Source organism: Prionailurus bengalensis, chromosome E4 (assembly GCF_016509475.1).
Source record: "Prionailurus bengalensis isolate Pbe53 chromosome E4, Fcat_Pben_1.1_paternal_pri, whole genome shotgun sequence".
Classification (NCBI taxonomy): domain Eukaryota; kingdom Metazoa; phylum Chordata; class Mammalia; order Carnivora; family Felidae; genus Prionailurus; species Prionailurus bengalensis.
Window position 1 is genome coordinate 9,578,189 of NC_057360.1, and position 22,059 is coordinate 9,600,247.

General features: G+C 45.3%; 1 protein-coding gene across 1 annotated transcript in view; it reads right to left on the minus strand.

The window, feature by feature from the left end:
- Positions 1–22,059, minus strand: part of ILDR2 (immunoglobulin like domain containing receptor 2) — a 59,884-nt gene that overhangs the window by 20,928 nt on the left and 16,897 nt on the right. The window contains exons 3-4 of the mRNA XM_043569007.1: positions 21,512–21,631; positions 690–746 (exon numbers count right to left, since the gene is read on the minus strand). Of these exons, the coding sequence (XP_043424942.1) occupies positions 690–746; positions 21,512–21,631 (177 nt within the window). The remainder of the gene's footprint in view (positions 1–689; positions 747–21,511; positions 21,632–22,059) is intronic.

The window sequence follows — 22,059 nt, forward strand, 5'->3', positions numbered from 1 at the left end:
GTTTCTCATGGAACCTCCTTCCATCACGGACTATAGTGTTGCACTGAACGGATGCTGGCTTGTCTAGGCTGGTGCATTCAACTTAAGCTATATAAAATGACAGAGCTGTGCATCTGGGGTTTCCCTGACATATGGTCCGTGGATCCCAGGGACTTATGGGGCCCAAGGAGCCCCTGAAATTGTATACAAAGCAATGTAGGTCTGTAAGTAGGTGCTTTTCAAGGAAGGAGGGGTGTACTGACTTCATGAGGTTTGAAAAACTGTTTTGGTAAAGTTACAAAACGCAATTCAGAGTAACATGGTCATACACTAACGAATGGGTAAACATATAACTTAGGGAATAAGGAAATGCAGATAAGTAATTACTTTGTTAGGGATACTTCTAGCTGCCTGGGGACAGCTGAGATGCTGAATGGTTATGGAGTTTGCCAAAGAGCCTGCACACCTGACACTGAAGGACTGGGTCCCCCTTGCAGCTTATTTTTAATCATTATCCTTTTAGGACCTACTAATGGAAGAAATACCATCTAAAGGCTCTTCCATTGGGCTCAGTTCATCCTGGAAAAGGACACAGAAATAACACAGACAAATGTGCAAACAAATTAAAGGAACGATTAGCGACTAATGCAGAAGCAAGACAGACGGAGTGACAGCAAATTAAGCAAATAAAGAGTTAAATGAGTGAATACCTGGCATAATCTCCACAGCAAAACTGGGCAAGAGATCAGCAAGCAGCCCTGTCCTGCCTGGAAGAGGTGGAAGGAAAAGAAGAAGGCAAGAGGTTACTCCAAAGGAAAATACAGCTTGAAGGCTGGCTCCACGTGGCGCCGTCCCTACACCAGGGCCATGGACCCACGCTCCTTGGGGTAGGAGAGGCAAGTCGCTGAGGCGGGGCTTAGTCAAGAGAATAACTTTCTCCATCACTCTTTGGCAGCCATCTAAGTGAACTCTGCACCTAAACCAGATGGAAGCAGAAACAGAACTTTCTCTCCAACTATTTATAGAAGGAGGAAATTCTCTGCTTCAAATATGAAAAACCCTGCTTGAGCAGACTGACACATACCATCTCCATTCATTTATACATTCTTCTCCACACATTTTATTGGAAAGTCAAACCCATCTGTATCCAAACGTTCAACCTACATTTTCATACACCCATACACAGTCCTATGTCCATATAAAAACAAAAGTACATATTTGGTTTTAACTCAGAATTGTCTCACTACATGTTCTATTTATAGCCTAAAGATGTTTCAATGATTAAAATGTTCAAAGGCGAGGAAAAGATAAAGCTAGATGAGTTACACGCTCTTCTACACTCCTTCTGGTTTCAGAAATACTCCATACATATGTATATGGTATGGATTTTCCATATGGGACCCACAGCTGGCGTTGTATGAACCCAAGCGCCTTCTGCATGGTTCGGCATACGAGCTTAAGAGCCGGCTGGTGTCAGAACAGGCGCCCCCTCGGGGTTCTGGGAGGCAAAGAGCTACGCAGGAACCAAGACTGTAGAGGATGTGGGGGAGGGGGTTAGTCCTTTTAAATACTAGCCTGATTTAGGGGCGCCTGGGTGGCTCAGTCAGTTAGGCATCTGACTCTTGGTTTCAGCGCAGGGCATGATCTCACGGGTCGTGAGTCCGAGCCCCACATCGGGCTCTGCGCTGACAGTGTTGAGGTTGCTTGGGATTCTCTGCCCCTCCCTCTCTCTGCCCTTCCCTCTCTGCCCCTCCCCCGCTCATGCTGTCTCTCAAAATAAATTAAACTTAAAAAAAAAAAAAAAAACTGGCCTGATTTATAGAAAGAAGCACTGAATGCTTTCACCATGTTCCCGTATCAACGTAAATATAAAGGCCCTTCTGTACCTGTACCAGATGTTTCTACCCCACGGAGGCCTTGCTAATAAACAAGTCTTGCATTATGAAACGACTGGCAAACTGCCCTCCTTTCCGACTTCTAATGGCAAAAAGTCGCCGTGGCACCACTTAAGCACGCAACTGAATCTTACTTCACTTACGCGCAGAACATATGCCTCTAGAACGGCTCTATCCACTAGGAATATAATGTGAGCGACAGGTAATTTTTAGCTTTTCTAGTCATCACATCACAGAGTAAAAAAAGAAATTAATTGAATACTATATTTTACTCATAGCAGCACTTCAAAGGCTCAGCAGCCACACGTCACTGCTGAACACACAGGTTTAGGGGTCTGTTTCATGCATGTGGAGTGGGCCCATTTAGAAAACGAGTTTATTGAGGTGCATCAGAGAAAAAATTACCCACGTGCAGTTTATGTTTTCAATCGAAAGGTTTATCATGATCGGTCACTGGTCCCCGCCTCCGTCAAACTACTCTATGGAAAAGAAGGTCTGACAAAAGTCAAAGAAAAAGGAGTCCCTCCAGGACACTGACTTTTTCTTGGCGCTCCCTAACTATACAAGGCCAACGGGGTAAAAGGTGCCCTGGCCATGTCTCCTGCTTGGGTAATGGTTCCTCATCTGAGAAATTCATTGGGACCACAACACATTCCAAGGCGAAGGAAGTCTAGAATGAAGTGACTTAGGCTAGCTCTGTTTTAGGTCTTGGCAAGAAAGGCTTCTTTCTTTCTGTCTTTCTAGCTTGTGCAGCTGACCTGGTAAGGATGGTCTGCTGCTTGCGAGGTCTCTTGGAAGAACACACGAGAGCCAAGTGGGGCACTGGAGAAAGGTGTACCCTGAAGGAGACTTCTCAGGCTAGCCTTTGACCTAAGCCTTCCTGGTAGGCTAAGAGGTGCCTCTAAGACTCACGTGTGGTCTAGGATGGGATACCAGACAGGAATTTGGGGCCAAATTCCGAGCAAGTGATTCACAGCATGCACTGGTCTCATCTGGAGTGTTCTGTGTACAAATATCCCTTGGAATCCCTTGTTGGAAACTCAACAAAGGAACAGCTGGTCAAGGACTGGGGAATTTGGGATGTTGGCCATCTCTTGAAGACATAATTAATATTAATTACCAGCCAATAGTTGATCAAAAAGTCAATATACAGGGGCGCCTGGGTGGCGCAGTCAGTTAAGCATCCGACTTCAGCCAGGTCACGATCTCGCGGTCCGTGAGTTCGAGCCCCGCGTCGGGCTCTGGGCTGATGGCTCAGAGCCTGGAACCTGCTTCCAATTCTGTGTCTCCCTCTCTCTCTGCCCCTCCCCCGTTCATGCTCTGTCTCTCTCTGTCCCAAAAAATAAATAAATGTTGAAAAAAAAAATTAAAAAAAAAAAAAGTCAATATACAATGTTTTTCACAAGCTAGTTATGGGATGCTTACTTAATGGTGGCTTAAAAAAAAAATCCAGAGGTGCCTGGGTGGCTCAGCCGGTTAAGCACCTGACTTCGACTCAGGTCATGATCTCCCTGTTCCCGAGTTCAAGCCCTGCATCGAGCTCTGTGCTGACAGCTCAGAGCCTGGAGCCTGTTTCTGATTCTCTGTCTCCCTCTTGCTCTCTGCCCCTCCCCCGCTCACACTCTGTCTGTCCCTCAAAAATAAACATTAAAAGATTGTTTTAAAATCCAGACAATTAGCACTTCTGAATGTATCTCTTATTGTATCTAATAAAATGAAATGCTTTTCTTGGGTCTACTCTTAAGCTCTCAAGCCTACCAATGTTTTAAACATCTCTAGATACGCTATAGCCCATAATTAACTACATTTATAAAAGAAATGTTATTGATGATATAAACTACCAACTTGTACACTCATAGGAAATTAGCCATGTGATAATTATTAACTATAAAAAATCTATATATTCAAGGAAAATAGGGCGCTTATACTTATTTATATAGAACACATTATATTGGAGAAAGCAATGAACTGGGAATCAGGGTACTTAGGGCACCTTTGCCATTAGTTTACTTGGTGACTATAGGCAAATTACTTCCTCTTTCTAGGTCTCAGTTTTCTCATTAATCAAATGAGGTGACTGAATAAAGTGATCGATAAATAGGGAGACTATATATCCTCGTTTGTGCCTGTTGTACCTGTGTAAATACTAATAGCACTACTTTTTATTCTCTAAGTGTCTTATCTTGGACGATTAATTATATGGTCACCCAGCCTACAATATTCTTGGTTCTCAAATCTGATACTTAGAGATTAGAGTTGCAAACTCGGCTCTGTATGTTTACAGGGACAGCGGGTAACACAAGTAAATGCAGCCAGCCGAATGGAATACGAGGTGTAGCAAACAGCAGATTATATGTCTCTAGAGGCTGCTACTACTCAAGTCTGGCCAATCGCTGCCCCACAGGAATGTGTCTTCACAGTTGTGGGTCTTCCTATTTTTCAAGATTAGCCAGACCCCAGGTTTTTGTGTGAAATATCTGCATTTTCAGTGTTGGCGATTGATCCATAGGTATTTTTTTAAACACCGGACAAGCCATACAAAGCATGTTTGGGGGCTGTATGGAGCCCAGAGATCACACACTTGCAACCACTGATGGGCATATATAAACCAAAATATTTATGAGCAGGTAAAATACAAAAGCTGGATTTCCCCATAGGCTGGTGTTCTGACATTGTTTCTACACCGAGAATGTCAGCGAATATAATCTCCAGGAACCTATGTTCAAGCTAAAATCTGTAAGCGACAGCACTACACACAGAATTGTGTGCCTTTCTTATTTCTGGGGACCCGGAATGGGCATCGTGGAGAAATAATGGAGAGATTTTCATTTCTAGATTTTTTTTTTTTTACATTTGTAACGAAAAAAATTAAGGATACGGTGGTCACAGAAATATGGACAGGAGAGTCACAAAACTTGTCACTCCACCCGAAAGACACACATGGAGCTTCTCATTCTCCCTAAGGCAACAACCAATAGCTGATGCTTCAGAAGAAGATGAAGCTTTCCCATAATGCACCTGTGTAGCGCTAGCCCCAGGATGGCGTGGGTGACAGAATCTTGCCATAGTTGGTGGAATTAAATGTCCTCAGAATTCGGGGGGCGCCTGGGTGGCGCAGTCGGTTAAGCGTCCGACTTCAGCCAGGTCACGATCTCGCGGTCCGTGAGTTCGAGCCCGCGTCGGGCTCTGGGCTGATGGCTCAGAGCCTGGAGCCTGTTTCCGATTCTGTGTCTCCCTCTCTCTCTGCCCCTCCCCCGTTCATGCTGTGTCTCTCTCTGTCCCAAAAATAAATAAACGTTGAAAAAAAATTTTTAAAAAAAATGTCCTCAGAATTCGGGACACAGTAGGAGCTTTGGGGTAGCAGACAATATGACTGTATCATGTCGACAGCAGACAGAGTGCAAAGCTCTCTGGCTTTTATACCACACTTACATTTTATTGGGACTAAAGGCATTTTTTAAAGTAGATTTATGCTGGAATAATATATTTCTGAAAACCATTTGCTTCCAGCTTCTTGCCTAACAATTTCTAAGAAATGCTGTTGCCAGTTAGAAACGTTCTATCTCTTCTTCCTTTTCTACCACATCCACTGAAGGTCTGATCTTAGAAAGTCCAAACAATTGCAGTAAATACTTTCCAGATTTCAGTAGCACTTTACCAACACTTGTGAATCATTGCTATTCTTCCAGGATTCAGTTGAAGAGGGGCAATTAGAAGTCACTTTAATGTCTGAGGAGGGGACAGAAAGCAGACCCTGCAAACAGAAGGCCACATTTATGCTTTTCAAACCGCAGCTCAAACTATCAGGAGAAAATACAGTTTTGATGTAAGCACTCAAACAGTTTTCCCCAAACCTTGCAGCATCCATTACTTTTAAGAAATTTCCCCATGAATAGACCAAACAAATCAGGCATGCTAACAGTTGGTACATGCACACACACACACACACAAGTGTTGGCTCCGTACAAAACCATCACTAAGTTTGTAGCCAAAAACATTCACATGCTTTCGGTTGACTGATTAGGGCAGAAACATGCATTGTGAATAAAACGGCCTCTGTACCTGACCCGTACAATTCCCATCTCAGCCGTGTTCTGCCACTGACACAGTGAAGTTATCCCCAACTCTCTTTGTACGTATTCCTGAGAAGCTGCTCACCTCTGGAATGTCTCCAGTTCATTCATTCATCATTCAGTCAACAAAAAAATGTGTCCTGTGCCAGGTGGGGACACAGAGGAATAGACATGAACCCTGTGCTGGGGAGGCTCGCTGACTGGCCCATGCAGCTCATCTAACAGCGTCAGCTTAAGAACCCCGTTTTAGTTACCTGCTTCTGTTTCACAAAGCTTCCTAAGGTCAAAGCGCCTTCCTCCTGCCAAATCCAATTCTCATCAGGTTTTTTTTTTCTTTTTTTACATTTTTGACATCAAGTTCCACCTAGTACGAGGCCGTTCCCCAGAGACACAGCCTTTGCCTGGTTTCCCACTTCTCGTCTACTCGTGGCCTTATCTTTGCACATTTCACAACAAGGTCCCAGTGACATTTCCCCAAGGTCCAAATGCTTCTTTTCTTGGTAAACCAGTCTCCTCAAGGCAGGACTTACTTACCTTCTTTACTCACATAACCAGCTAATACACTTCTCAATCTCCTGCTTTGTTCAAACCCTTGCCACGCACAGTCTACAAGACTCTGAAATCTGTTGCGACAGAGCCCTGGAAGAATGCTGCACTGGGAGGAACCTCCATGCTCCTAAGGACCACTGTGCACACCTACAAGACAGCCCCTGTGGCTCTGGACCACAGTGACACCTTTACGTGCGCCTCCGCTAACGGGACGGGTACCCCTCGGGGGCAGAGACTGTGTTCTGTGTTTGACACCCTGACCAGCAGCAAGGTCCTCACCCATCAGGACCTTGCAACGTTTCCAGTAGCAAATCCCCATTGTCTGGTACGCTGAGCTTCTGGCTGGACTTCTGGTTCACTGCTCATGAGAGTGCTTTTTGTCCCAGATGGAAACAGGCTTTTAATAAGAACACGAAGGAAACATTCATTCATTCATTAAGCGCTATTCTATGCACTGGAGAATGTTTAGCGCCCCTGGACTCAGGGCTCAATGCCACTAGTGTCCTCTAGTCCTTGAACGTCCCCAAAGGCCATCTTGCTATCTGGGAGGACTGAAGCACAACCCCACCGGACAAGTTGACAGCTATCAGGCTATGTTGTTTGAGAGGCAGTCGTTACAGAGAGATCCAACATGCATACAAAGTTTAGCCAAAAAAGCCGTCTTTGTCTCTACCTTTAAAACTTAAATCTAAGCTCTGATTTTATTAGTCCAAACCTTCAAAGTGCAATGGAAGGTACCGAAATTCTGGATTTAGGACAAATTTGTTTTCAGATCCCATATCTGCCATTCAATTACTTGCTGACAACGGAAGGTTGTCATGCGCTGGAACCTACCAAAAGGAGGAAAAAACAACACGTCCTTCCTACTTATGATGTCACCAAGACTGACAGCACGGTTATCTTCGTTCATTCCTTTGAACTTACTACCTCGGAGTCCTCCTCCGGTTTGCCAATATTCCATACTAATGAACTTTCTGCTCGGGACAACCTAGAACACTTTCCTTCCCCAGTTCCTGAGATTGCCTTCTTCTCCCTTCTGTTTAATGCACCTCTGGGCTTCATCCCATTTCTGGGCTTCCCGAACATGCCCCAGATCCATTCTCAGAGACCAGGGTGACCCACCCCCTGCTCTCTCAGCTCCTGACCATCCAAAATGTTTCTCTCCTAAGGCTTTTAGGAGAGCAGATGGCTTTCTCTGGCCCTCTCAAGTGTAGAGTTGTTTCTATGGCTATTTGGAATCCCAAATAGACTGGAAATTTCCCAAGTGCACACACATCCCTGTTTTTATTCTATGTTCCCATAGCAACCATGCATTCAATAAATATAATTTATGATTATCCATCAGAAATGTGGGTATAGTTTTCCTTCTTTTACATATATTTATAAACTGTATTTAAGCATTTCGTGCGTGTACTCTTTTCTTTTTCTATCTTTTACATTTCAGGTCACTTTAAACCGCAGTGAATAATTCTGACAGTGAATTCTCTCCACAAAATGACTAGTATTGGACCGTCTGCAATTAACTGTCAATAAATGCTTCCGGGTTTTTGGCAGTGATTATAAGCTTGGCCTAAGGCACTGACTTCTTCTATTCACATAGATTCTAGAATTAGATTTTACAGCTAGAAAGAATCTCAGAGGTCATCGACTCCATCACCCTTTCCGTGTTTTCAGGAAACTGAGGCTCAGAGAGGTTAAGAACCGTACTCAAAGTCGCACGGCTAATAATCGAACCAGAAGAAACTGGACCTACTCATCCCCAGTCCAGTATTTTCCCCCCAATATCTCATTCCCCCTCAAGCTTTGCTTAGCCGTAATTTAGAAATGTATAGCAACAGCTTTCTAGTCTCCTAGTATTTGCAGGCAGCAACCCTGAAACTTCTGTTTGTGGCATTATTGCTCCACTTACATAATTAAAGTATAATTTTGGGATGTAGGAAATGCTAGAGATGGCTAAAATGTTCAGCATCTTTTAAAGTCGTGACCAGAGAGTGATTACTGAATACATCCTAACGCAGTATGAGCTAATTAAAAGGCATTCGCCATTCCGCCACAAACTAATAAACAATAATAAAAACCACTGCAAAGCACTCTGCCTTTGCAAAGTGCTACAGTGAACCAGTTCCCTGCCCCCAGAGAGGGAAGAGATGCCAAGTATTATTTGTAATCTAGCGTGCACAACTTGGCCTGAGATGAAGTGCAGAAGGCGGCTGGATTTGACTCCGAAACGACCCGGGGCAGGCTGGGATTTCATGGAAGAAGGGAATGGGCTTCCTCGGTACCCAGTGTGATTTTCGGAGCTCACCGGGCTCCATCCAACAGGCTGGCAGAGGGAACTTAAATACAAAGGTGCTCAAAATGGCCACTTTCCTCAACCCCCAAAGCCCTGATGGTCTGCAGCAGACACGGAGGGCCCCACTCCTTGTGGGTCTTGGGCGGTGGGGGTCTCTGCCCTTTCCTCTCAGCGTTGAGGGGCTTCCACCTGGGGGCAGTTCCCAGACCAAAGTCCAGACACCGCCGGCGTGTGAACGCGAACCTGCAGCCTTGAATGGCAGCAGCTGGCTCTGGAGAAAAATGCAACGACTGTTTTCTCGCCCGGCTTTCAGGGGCCCCAGTTCTTTCTTGGCCGGGCTGAGCCGATTTCTCGGTGACGCCCACTCCCCCGCGGCCCCCCGGGGCCTCCCCTCTGCGGGCCCGTCCCCGCCCTCCCTCCCGCGCCCGCGCCCGCGCCCGGGGCCCAGAGACGACAATGAAGCTGGCGGGCTGACCCAGCTGCTTCAGCTCGCGCCCGGGTAACCACGGCAACCGCAGGCTTCAGGAATGCGCGCTAATTGAAGGCCGAGTTTCCTCCCACAGTGATGAGCAACAAGTGAAGCAAAAATAGTGAGGCGGGATGAAGGCTGCGAGGGCGCAGGGGGTGGAGGGGAGAGCAGGCGCAGCGCGGGACTGGGTGGCTGGGGACGGGGGAAGGCAAAGGGCGCCTTGAGACCTCGTCTGTTCTCTTCGCCACCCAGGGTCGTGAAGAGCTAAGTGGACGCCCTTTACCCTTCAGACATCTTGGCGCAAAACTGTCAGTGAACGGTCCTTAACCATCTCTGTGCTGGGCCCCTTTGATCGGTCCTGGTAAATGAACGGCGATGTGTACATCCCTGGGGCCCCGCAAATGAAACGCCAACTAGCAGCGAGGGTCCGGCAGGTGAAGGAAGGAGCCGACCCTCATTTGCCCCCAGTTTCCCTGGATCTTCTGTTCTGTTCTCTTCAACCGAAAGGAGAACCTTCAAGGCGGTCACGTTGATGGGGGCGACCATGATACCAGTTCGGACAGTGTACGTTTATGCCTGTTGTCTTGAGATAAATTATTAAAAGTTTCCCCCTTTCCCTCTCAAGGATCCTGATTTGGACAGTAAATTATGAAGTCGCCCCGTCTAAAGCCTTTCCGGAGCCATCCAGGGCCTAATCCAAGTCAGGCGTTTCCCCAGACCCCTCCAGACTTCAGCGAATGGCCTGTGTGCTGTACTCCTTGCATTCAGGCACTAAACGCCGCGTAATTAACTCGGGGCCATCCACTGAGAAATAGGGGCTTCCAAAACAACCAAAATAGAGCAACCAAAACATAGCGTGCTGGGACAGAATGTCCTGAAATCCACTAGCGCGAAGATTCCCACGGGGCTGATTGGGGTCACCACTGGCAAGGCATTGCCCAAATGTCATTGAGGAACTGTGAATCTATTAGTAATAGGATTGCCAATGCACAGATGGCTCATTACAGCCTCTGCCTATGGAATGGGCTAAAGGGAAATCAGCTCTTCTAGCAGGAGCCCCGGATCGCAGAACTCCCTGCAGAGCGTTCCCTCAGATCAAGCATTGCACCAGCAATGAAATGTGAGGGGTGGGAACAGGTGGGAGTTCTTACTTATCATGTGCCATTTAATCCTCACGATAGACCTTCCACGTAGCTTTTATTACCCCTTCCCCATTTTTACAGATGAGGAAACTGAGGCTCAAAACTGAGGCTCATTAACATTGACTTACCCAAGGTTATATGGCTGCACTGAATCCAGGGGTATCTGACCCCAAAGCTCTTCACAGCAGACCTTGCCAAGTATCCACACGGACCTTGGGTCAAGATCAGGGTTTTGCCACATTGGCACTATGGCCATTTGGGGCCACGTAATTGTGTGTAGGAGGGCTGTCCTGTGCATTTAGCAGCCTCCTTGGCTCCTACCCACTAGATGCCATAGCACCCCGTAAGTTGTGACAACCAAAATGTTTCTAGACACTGCCAAATGTCTCCTGGGGGGCAAAATAGCACCCTGTTGCGAACCAATAGCCTAGATACTTAATATCAAATACAGTCTTAACCTTTTCTCATATTCTCTAATTGCTTCAGAAATACAACATTCATCTTTATCAAAAGACTGTAATTTTTATAGGGACAAGATGGTGTCATTTATTTACTCTGTATCCTTGCTGTGCTAGGGACATAGTATGCAGAAAAGACTAGTTAAATGTAAATCATAATTTCAATGTAAACCATACTTGAAGCAAAACTAACTCTACTGCATGGTGCCTATCATACAGCAAGGGTGCGATTATGCACCAGAGAGGTCTAAAGGCCATAGGAGGCCTTCCGCAAAGAGTAAAAGGCGTGATCCCAATTCTTTGGAGCAACCACCACCCCCATTCCACTGCTCCTACAGTAGAATGGTTGTTACTCATGGTCGTTAACCAGAATCATATTCTAGTTGATGCCTGGCTAACTTTCTAGTTCTTCCCCCAGAGGCATCTAGGTATGCTCAGGGCAGAGCAGGCTAGGGCTAGGACAGAGAACTGGGAAAAGAGGCAATGGGGATGAAGCCTTAAGAGCTCACTTCTCATTAGTTCTCTGGCTCTCCTTCCACGGGACCTGGCACGGTTATCTTGGCTCTTCTGGATATCTGAAGGCACAGGTGTCCACTGAAGATAGAAAAGATGGCTCCGCCCCCCTGGTAGAATCAAGTTCACTTGAGGTCTTTCAAGCGCGGCCAAGATAACTGAGGTATAACCGAGTCTACAAATGAAAATATGGGCACAGCCCGAACGCAAAGATGTTCCAGAGGAGTCACCCCCAGATTTATGGCTAGAGTGTGGTTCTGTAATTAATTCCTTCTCTCCTTTCTGCCACGAGTAAACTTTTTCTTTCTTCTCCCCCAATTCTTTTTCCCTCTTCTTCTGTTTGTAAATCTTGGAGAGAAACAGCAGCAGCCACTCGGAGGGATCAAAGTTTTAGCAAGCAACAAAGACCTCCAAGGAGGCTGTTGCCATGGGAACCCTGGGAGCTGAAGCCCTTTTAATCGGCAAATCTCCTTGGTTAGCAGCACCAGGCTGGGGCTGGCAAAGAGGAAGAGAAGGAGGAGGAGGAACCTTGGCAACAAGTAGCCTTTCTTAACAGCCAGAACGTCACAGGGGTGGCAACACAATAGGATTCAGATTGAGGCGGCATTGACACCGGGATGAGTGCTAGAGCATTTCCGCTCAGGCTTAGAAACACCTGTCCAAATCCCTAAGGTCAATGGCAAGTTCTGAGATGTCCCCTCCCAAGAATTCCCTGATTTCTGATTATGTTCTTTTTTTTTTTTTTTAAGTTTATTTATTTATTTTTGAGAGAGACAGAGAGAGTGAGCTGAGTGGGAGAGGGGCAGAGAGAGAGAGGGGGAGAGAGAGAATGTCAAGCACGTTCCTCACTGTCGGTGCAGAGCCAGATGCGGGGCCCGAACTCACAAATCATGAGATCGTGACCTGAGCTGAAACCGAGAGTCGGACGCATAACTGACTGAGCCACCCAGGTGCCCCTCTGATTGTGTTCTTAATGGTTTCTTTTTTTAAATGTTTATTTATTTATTTTGAGGGGGGCAGTGAGACGGAGAGAGAGAGAGAGAGAGGAGTGTGAGTGGGGGAGAGGGAGAGAGAGAGCGAGACAGAGAATCCCAAGCTGGCTCTGTCAGCACAGAGGCCAGCACGGGACTCAAGGGGCTTGAACTCATGAACCATGAGATCATGACCTGAGCCAAAACCAAGAGTGGGACACTTAACTGACTGAGCCAGCCAGGCACCCCTTAATGGCCTCTTAATACGAACAGGCTGGGGGCACCTGGATGGCTCAGTCAGTTAAGCATTCAACTTCGGCTCAGGTCGTGATTTCACGGTTCATGGGTTCAAGCCCCACACCGGGCTCTGTGCTGACAGTTCAGAGCCTGATGCCTGCTTCGGATTCTGTGTCTCCCTCTCTCTCTCTGCCCCTCCCCTGCTCATGCTCTCTCTCTCTCTCTCTTTCTCAAAAATAAATAAACATTTAAAAAGAATTTTTTTAAATACTAACAGCCTACAAGGTTTATTTTAGACCACAGTAACAATTTCAGGCACGGTGTTGTGAATAAGTTGATTTTATAAAAATTCATGTATGTCTGTTCCTTCACCCCTTGCCTAGGTAATATATGCTTGCACTTCTGAGTAAGTCACAGAAGGAGATGGAAGGAAAAATAGAAGCATGACAGAAAAACAAAGGTAACTCTGTGGCATTACCGTCACAGGGAAGAATCAATCCCAACATAGCACCTCCTCACAAGGACCTGCTGGGAGCAAACCTATTTCTGGCTTCCTGGAATAGCAATGCATTTGGCCTGTGAAGAAGCCGAAATGGATGAATTCCACAAAACATTAACAGTGTTTGTTTTTGCCTGCCTTCTTCATTTGGAAACAACTGCCCAATTTCCCTTTAGGAAGCTACTCCTTTTCCCTTTTCCCTTCAACGCATACGGTTCAACGCGGGCTGGTGGCCCGTTTGTATGCTCCTCTGCCAGAGCACAGCCACCCCCAGCAACAGGACTTCTGCCCGCCACTGCGAAGAATGGCACTTTGTCCTCCTGAGATGGAAGGCATTAAAGACCATTTAACTCTGGACCTGCTTGGGGCCACCTTTGCCCCAAACGGAGAGCCTGCCTGAGAATTAAGCTAACCCAGAGGAGACAGCGATTCTTTAAAATATAATCTGGGGGCAGTTGGGGGGCCCAGTCAGTTGAGTGACCAACTCTTGACTTCAGCCCAGGCTGACACCAGGGTCGTGGGGTCAAGCCCCACATTGGGCTCCGTGCTGCATGTGGAGCTTGCCTAAGATTCTCTCTCTCCTTCTCTCTCTGCCCCTCTCCCCTCTCCCCGGTCCAGAAGCAGGCGCTCTCTCTAAAATAAAATTTAAAAATTAAAAAAATAAATAAATCAGGGGAGTCTGAGTGATGCAGTCAGTTAAGTGTCCGACTCCTGATCTTGGCTCAGGTCGCGGTCTCAGAGTTTGTGGGTTCAAGCCCCTCATCAGGCCCTGCTCTGATGGCGCTTGGGATGGGGCCTACTTAGGATTCTCTCCTTCTCTCTGCCCCTCCCCTGCTTGTGTGCGCTCTTTCACTCTCTCTCAAAATAAATAAACTTAAAAAAAATTTTTACATAAATAACTGAAATACTGGGGCGCCTGGGTGGCGCAGTCGGTTAAGCGTCCGACTTCAGCCAGGTCACGATCTCGCGGTCCGTGAGTTCGAGCCCCGCGTCAGGCTCTGGGCTGATGGCTCAGAGCCTGGAGCCTGTTTCCAATTCTGTGTCTCCCTCTCTCTCTGCCCCTCCCCCGTTCATGCTCTGTCTCTCTCTGTCCCAAAAAAAATAAATAAACGTTGAAAAAAAAAAATTAAAAAAAAAAAAAAATAACTGAAATACAATGTAATCCGAACATAGACATACTTGGACTTGGACTTACCAATTACCTAAGCCAAAAAAGTCCCCTAAGCCAGGTTAAGTGTCTATCCCTTGCAATCAGAAGAGTTCTGAAGAATACATTCATTAGTTGTGGATAGTGAGATTTTAGGAGACATTTTTTTCTTTTCTACATTTCTCTTCTGATTGAAATGCTTACAATACACATATATCATTTTTTCTAAAACGGAAACAATATTACAGCAAAACAAGACTGCGGTATTTTAGGCATCACCCTATATAGAGAATTAATTTTGCGATCTGTGGATCTTCTATTTTTTTTTTTTAATGTTTTTATTTATTTTTGAGAAGAGAGAGACAGAGCCTGAGTGGGGAGGGGGAGGGGGAGAGGGAGACGGAGACACAGAATCTGAAGCAGACTCCAGGCTCTGAGCTGTCAACACAAGAGTCTGTTGCGGGGCTCGAACCCACAAGCCATGAGATCATCACCTGAGCTGAAGTCGGACACTCAACCGACTGAGCCACCCAGGCGCCCCGGCAATCTGTGGATCTTTTAAATAAATCAAAATCCTAGAAAGGACTCTGAAAGCGATCTTATTTATCCTAATATTCTAGACAAGAGAACCTGTTCAATGTTGAAAGCTCATCAGAGAGGGAGTTTCTGTCATTTCCTCCGCCAGCCATAATTTCCAAAAGTTACCATTAGCAAAGTCTTCCTTAGCTTTAATCTAAACACCCCTTAGGTAATGTTCTCTTCCTCTATTCTCGGTCCAGAAGCAGGAGTGTTCATCCACCCGTGTTTCCACAGGGGCCCTTTCTCTCATTTTTTCTATTTGAAGGCACTTCAAAAACAAGCTACCACATGGGACATCAGACAGAAGGGGTCAGGCCCTCGTATTGTGCGTAGAGAGAAGTAAGAGCAAAGCAAGCTGCTTTTAGATTTTAAAATAATAACTTCTCTGCTTGAGCCTTCCTGAATGGTGAAGTCCTTTCCTGCCAGCTGGAGCTGCCCGAGGGAACTTTACTTCTATCCAAATAGTGGCATGGTTCCAGGTTATAAACATCCTGTCCTTGCCACAGATCTTAGACCAATGTCTAATCTCAGGGTGGCAGGTTCCTGGACATTCCCTTCTTCTGTCTGCTGGTATGGCCCTATGATCCCAAACATCTAAATGTTTCTAAGGTACCTGGCACAGTCATCTCAAAGCACCCAAAACACCAAGTGCGTTTCCAACTTCAGTATGACTTTACTTTCTGAATCATCAAAAAGAGATTAAAGAACGTTCAGTATAGTTTTTGCGTTTAATGTTGACTCAGCGGTTGTCCTCCCATTTCTCTGAATCACTTGTCTTCAGATATTTCTGAAACCTCTGAAAGAAGCATCCAGAGCGATTGGTAGAGGGTTCAGATGTATGGGGAAAGGAGGGTGGGGTCACACTCAGGGAGAGGTATGCAATCCAGGCAATGGCAACTATGCCTTTGAAGTGAGTGCCTAGGTCAACGGTTATACGCAGTTGCCCTTAGAAATAAAGTGAAATACGAAAGCTAATCTGGGACAAGTAAAAATGATTGCCCATGACCTCAAAGCAGCAATCACAATTTTTAAAACATGGTTTATGCAGGGGAGCATTCCATAGCTTCTCAATATACACAGGTCATGTGGTACTGTGGAAAGAGATGAGGCTAGGAATCAAAACATTTAGGTTTGATCATTAAAAAAACATTTTTTTAAAAGGGGGGGGCAGTGCCTGAGTGGCTCAGTCAGTTAAGTGGCCAACTCTTGATTTCTGCTCAGGTCATGTTCATGAATTCAAGCCCTGCATTGGGCTCTGTGCTGACAGCACAGAGCCTGCTTGGTATTCTCTCTCTCTGCCCCTACCCTTCTTGTGTGTTCTCTCTCTCTCTCTCTCTCTCTCTCTCTCTCTCTCAAAAATAAGTAAATAAGCATTTAAAAAATTTTTTTAAACATTTAGGTTTGATCATCAACACTGTTTGTTTTTTGTTTTTTTTTACTGGGATGATTGTTATAAAACCTGAACATTAATTTCTTCACTTGGAAAATGAGGAAAAAATACCTGCTATCCTACCTTATTACATGGTCATTATAGAAAAAATTTGTGAACTACAAATTATTATCAGTGTATGTTAATATTAGTATCATTAGGAAATGTATGTTAATATTAGTATCAGACAGAATAATGGTATTACTTTGGTGGACATTTTTTTTTTTGGCATCTCACATCCATTCTTCTTTTGTAACAGTGCCTCAATTTACTTTGGGGAATTAATTCTTCTCCATATCTGGATGGACGAGCCGCCAAGAGCCCCTGGTCTCCCAAAGCTAAGCACTGGACACCTGTCCAAACTGGGCCGACTAGACTCTCTCCTGAAACTGATTCTTGAGCTGGAAAATGCAAAACCAGAAAAAAATAATTGAATTGATTTTTTTTTTTTTCTGGCTATGGAGCCCTAAAGACATTTTCTATTAATTCTTGCTACGTAGACCGTAGAGCATCTCTGGCACCACAAGGACTGTGCTGTGTTCACTAAAAAAGACTTTTACTTTTTTCCTGGGGAAATACAAAGTAACAGCATAAGTGACCCATGTCACCGCCAGACCTGGCAGCTGAAAAGTCTCACATGACCTTTCTAACTCTCTCTTCCTAAACAGCTGAGAGTCAATGTTTCCGGTACAGCTGAGCCAAACAAGGGAGAAGCTTAGAGTCCCATTCCACTACCTGGAAGCGAGCTACCCAGGTGAGTCTCCTAACCCACATTTGACTAGAACAAGAGGAAGTAATAGACTTCTGTAGTAAGAAGGGAGGTGTGACGGGGGGGTGTTTTTACAGAAACTAACAAGTGTCACCCTCACATACTATCCTTTTCAGAGACGTTCCAGGCTTCCTTTCAGTTATGATACCCTTCCAACAAATTCTTTTCCCGCGGAAGCTGCTCACCTCCGTCGCTTTCAACCACATCCCTGATGGATCTATCACCAGTAACGATTTCAACAGCCAGATGAAGAATGATGACCAGTGAGATTAAACCATGTTATCTCACTTGGGACTGTATGCATTGATTGCACTGACCCTTTATAAAGCAACAAATATATACTCAGCACTGACTAACGTTTAAGAAGCATAAAGTATTAGGTACAGATTCTGCCCGTTTATCACTAAATACAAAAAAACATTCACACCAGCCTCTTTATACCTGACACTCTGCGGGGCATTGCAGATATGAAGACAAATGAGAGTTGGTCCTATATCTGAAGACCACATGGTCCAGTGCTACTGAGAAGCTTCCAGTGTTGTGGGAGAAAGCAAGGCGAGTACGCATGCAGTAGCAGGGTTACTACTCACACGAGGTAAAACTAGAAATATAAGACTGACAGGCTCTGTCCTTGGCCCTTTCCACTTTATAAAATCTTCCCGGGTGACTCATCTACTCTTTCATGGTTCTGATTATCACTCAGGATTCTCAAATCTGTCTTCTTAATTCCTGGCTTCTCCACTGAGTTCCAGACCTACGTTTCTAGTCAGCAAGACATCCGTACCTTGGTTCCCATAGGCCTCTTGTTCAACTTGTCGAGAACCAAAGTCATTCTCCTGCCTCCCCAACCTGGTTTCCAACCTGCGTCCTCTCTTAGTTGATGGAACACCTGCCTACCCAGCTAGCCAGAAATCATGGTATCCTTTTGACTCCTCCCTCTCTCCTCTCTCCTCTCTCCTTTTATACATTAGTCACCAGGATCCGTCACCTTCCACCTCAGAAATGCTTCTGTGTTGTTCTCAATTCACTGCTCTGGTTCAGAATCTCCTATGCTTTCATCCCCACTGCTGCAGCACTCCCAGGGCCCATCCTTCTGTTCTAGCATTCCTTTTGCGTTGTCTACACTGCTGCTAATTATAGTTTTGACCCTAAAATCTCACTTCATTCTTCTTAGTATTTCTTTACCGGATCCCCAAAGTCTTCAGGATGAAGTCCAAACTTCTTAGTCTGACATAGAAGCCGCTTCACAACTGTGCTCGGTCAACTTTCCCACTTTGTGAGTATGGTGAGAAAAATAAACTCAACTTTGCCTCTAATTGACCCCTTTAACTCATCTCTCCTTACTGATTGGTCATCTGAAACTCCAACCAGCTTTCTGCTCCCCACTTTGTGACCATCTCCAAGGAAAGCTACTTTCAGCTCTTTCCAGGCACCATCAATGGTCTCTCCTCATTCTCATGGGATTGGTCCTTTGGACCCTGACCTACTGCAAAAGACCACAGTCTATTCTCTGTGGCTTCCTTGTGAATGAGCATCACCCTGTACAGTCTCGTAACCAACCTGTACCCCTTCTATCTCTGTCACGAGGACTGAAGTCCTGGGAGGCCATCTGCTCATGTGTCAAGGTAGTCACATCCCTCATGTCTCTCTACTTTTCAGTCCAAAATTTTTAAAATTGAAATGAAGCTCGAAAGTTACCTACACACCATTTCCTATACATCAATGTCTCACTTATAACAACTCGTAAGAAATTTTTCGCCCTCTTGGGACAAAGAAATCACTGTGCCTCAGAACACTTATTCCATCTGGAATGTCTCCAATGGCTACGAGTTAGTTCTTCATACTGAGACGGATTCCCGCCGCTGGTAACCTCTATTCCTGGTTCCAGTCCTACCCAGCCACGCAAAGCTTCCAGTCCCTCTTCGGTGCAATTTCACTTCCGACATGTGGACATGCTTCCCATAATCCCTTTCCCAAGTCCGCTTTATCAGATCGAACCCTCTCAGCTCCTCCCAACCAACCATTCCTCATTAAAATTCAATGACTGAACCAGTGGCTCCATGGAGGTTGTAATTAGCAATCTGGGGACCCAGTTATATTATCCCTGAGGATTTCATGACTCCTTGAGATTGACCTCAGACATCAGGTTGCTCTCCTGGGCTCACATAAAAGGAATAGCTAACAATCAGGCCCGCAGGATGTAACAACCAAATAATTAGAATTTTAGAAACCGCGACAATATTTTGACTCATTCTCTATAGGGTGTCAAAATAAAGACGACTCCGAATTTTGCATCTGGAAAGTAAATACAGTAGTTTCTGTGGCCAGAAAGTTCTCACAGAATTCCAAATAACTTCTTTCAATAAACATCACAACTAGTATTGCCCTAAAAAGTTTATACACGGCAAATTAGGGGCGCCTGGGTGGCTCAGTCGGTTAAACGACCGACTTCGGCTCAGGTCATGATCTCGCGGTCCGTGAGTTCGAGCCCCGCAGCGGGCTCTGTGCTGACAGCTCAGAGCCCGGAGCCTGCTTCCGATTCTGTGTCTCCCTCTCTCTCTGACCCTCCCCCACGCATGCTCTGTCTCTCTCTGTCTCAAAAATAAATAAACATTAAAAAAAAAAAGTTTACATGGCAAATATATCACACTCTGAGCATTTCTAATTAATGTGGAGCACAGCAGAAGGGTATGTTTCTCCCCTGCGAGAACCCCAGCATGTATCTGCTCATCTCACAGATAAGCTCCTTCTGTGATGAGTTCATCTGCAGGCTCCCCAGTTTTCTTTTACTGTTCTTTTTGGAGGGACACGGATTTCTGTTCTTCATCTTTTCTCTCATCACTGGTGACCATTTTCAGCTGAGCCTCTCTCTCACCCGCCTCTTTCTGTCCTCCGGACAGACCGCATCGTCCCCCTAGCGACCGTGTGTTTCGATCCAGGGAAATGCCCTTCCTATACTTGCCGCACATCCTCAGACGACAAGGCTTTCTCACTCCATTTGTTTCCCCACGTTTGCAGAACTGGGAACAAATTATTTAAAGTGGTTTTCACCTGGCCTCATTTTCCTGCACAGGCAATTACTTCTCTGCAAATGGCTGCACTAGCCAAATAACCGTGTCCACAATTAGCTAATTGCAGGTTCAATGAGCCACTTGTTCCTTCAAACTTGGCCGTTAGAGTGGTGTGATTGGGCAGAAATTTATCTTTCTATTCCCCTCTGATTTACAGAGTCACAGCAGATCCCAAATCTGATTTCCCCGCATTCTCTTACAATGTGAATCTAAGCCTTTTTACTTTACTTCCTTTTGTGTATCTGGATTCCGATCTTTTACCAACCGCAGCAGCTACGCTTTATATATTAGACCCAAGGAGTATGTAGTTGAATTAAGTCAACCCTTTAATAGGGGTTATCATTAATTAGAGGGTGAATTACTAATAAATTATCCATTTGATAAACCGTAAAAGTAAGGCCACAAAACCGTTGATTTGCCAAAGGCAAGCAGTCATAATAGAGTAAAACTAAAAACCCTAAATGGCAACCTCGACTTTCTCCCTAGGCACTGAGCTTCCCACACAGGGTAAAAATGAACCTTCAACCTCACTTGCCTTTAAAAGAAAGCGCCCTTAAACATTCCTAAAAATCGTTATCACCTGGGTTCTCTGAAACTACAAAAAAATGTCATTTCTTTTAAAAACTGCTTGAATCTTTCGCCTACAATTAATGCATTTTCTTTTCTCAATTTCTGTATATTTGACTCTAATTTTCTTGTTCAACCAACACTTACAGAACATGAAATATGTGCTCCATTTTCAGTTTCATCACAAGGAGGTCATCTCCCACTAACACTCCTCCAATCCACTAGAAAAGTCGCCAAGAAGAGTGAGTTTTCATTTATGAACAAATTAATATTAATGAGGATTAGATATATTTGCTTTGAGAATGACTCAGACACTTTTAGGTTTCAAGACATTTGCCTTCCAATAAACACTAGCAGACTCTCCGATGGTTCTTTTCACCTGGAACATTTTATTGTTAAACTCTCTAGTTTACAGCCCCCCCCCCTCCTCATGATTGTCCTAAGTGTCTGTAACTGTATGGGAAACGATTCCCCATTGTCTCAGGAGATCCTGACTCACCAACAAATTCTTCTCTCTCAATTGTCTCTATTCTGCTTCAAAAGCCTCTGGCATTTTCTTCAAACACTTAGCGTAGAAAAAGGTAAGTAAAGCTTAAGAGCAAAGAGAAATCAGGGTTAAAGGTACACAAGTGGAAAGGAGGGAAAAACAACTCTAAGAAAGCAGAAGAAACACTCAGGACGATGCTAAAAAAAAAAGGGAGGGGGGCACAGCCTCCAAGAAACAAGATACAATAACGCCTACTGCTCACAGAGAACATGTACTGAAACCAGTTTGCGCACAAACGATAAAGCCTGCGTGTGCACCTGCTGGGATGTGGAGGGAGAAGTGAGGCGGTCGAAGACACAGGTGCTGCTGATGCTTTTCACTTACCCAACACCAGCAATTCTGCCGAGTCCTCGTTTTTGCCCTCCAGGTCATCAGGGGTAGTGATAATACAGTAATAGAGTCCGCTGTCTCCCCACATGAGTTTTCCAATTTGAAGATCGGCATCTGTGATCACAAAAAGAAGTGCCCAGTCCTAAAACTGCCCCCTGAAAGGAAAACACTGAACACTAGAGGGTGAGAGAAGGGCCCTTCTGGATTGTTTACAGGTCTACTTCTCCACTTAGATGGCAGCTGACGAGATGTTTGCTTTATGTCAAACAAACAAACAAAAACCCGATAGCAAACAATAGCATCCCTAAGGTGAGACACTTAGTGTGTCCCCAGAAACTGGTCTAGGGCCAGTTCAGGTTTGGGAATAGATGACTGCTTGCAACCAACCAGATCTGCAGAGGCCCCTGAAAGCCAGATACATTCCAGAATTACCCTGGACTCCCAGAAATGGGCTGGCTTCACAGGAGTTCTTCAAAATTCACGGGTCACGTCAGACTCTTAGGCCCTTTTCTTGTCCAAAGCTTTAGGGAGCAGAAGGAAGG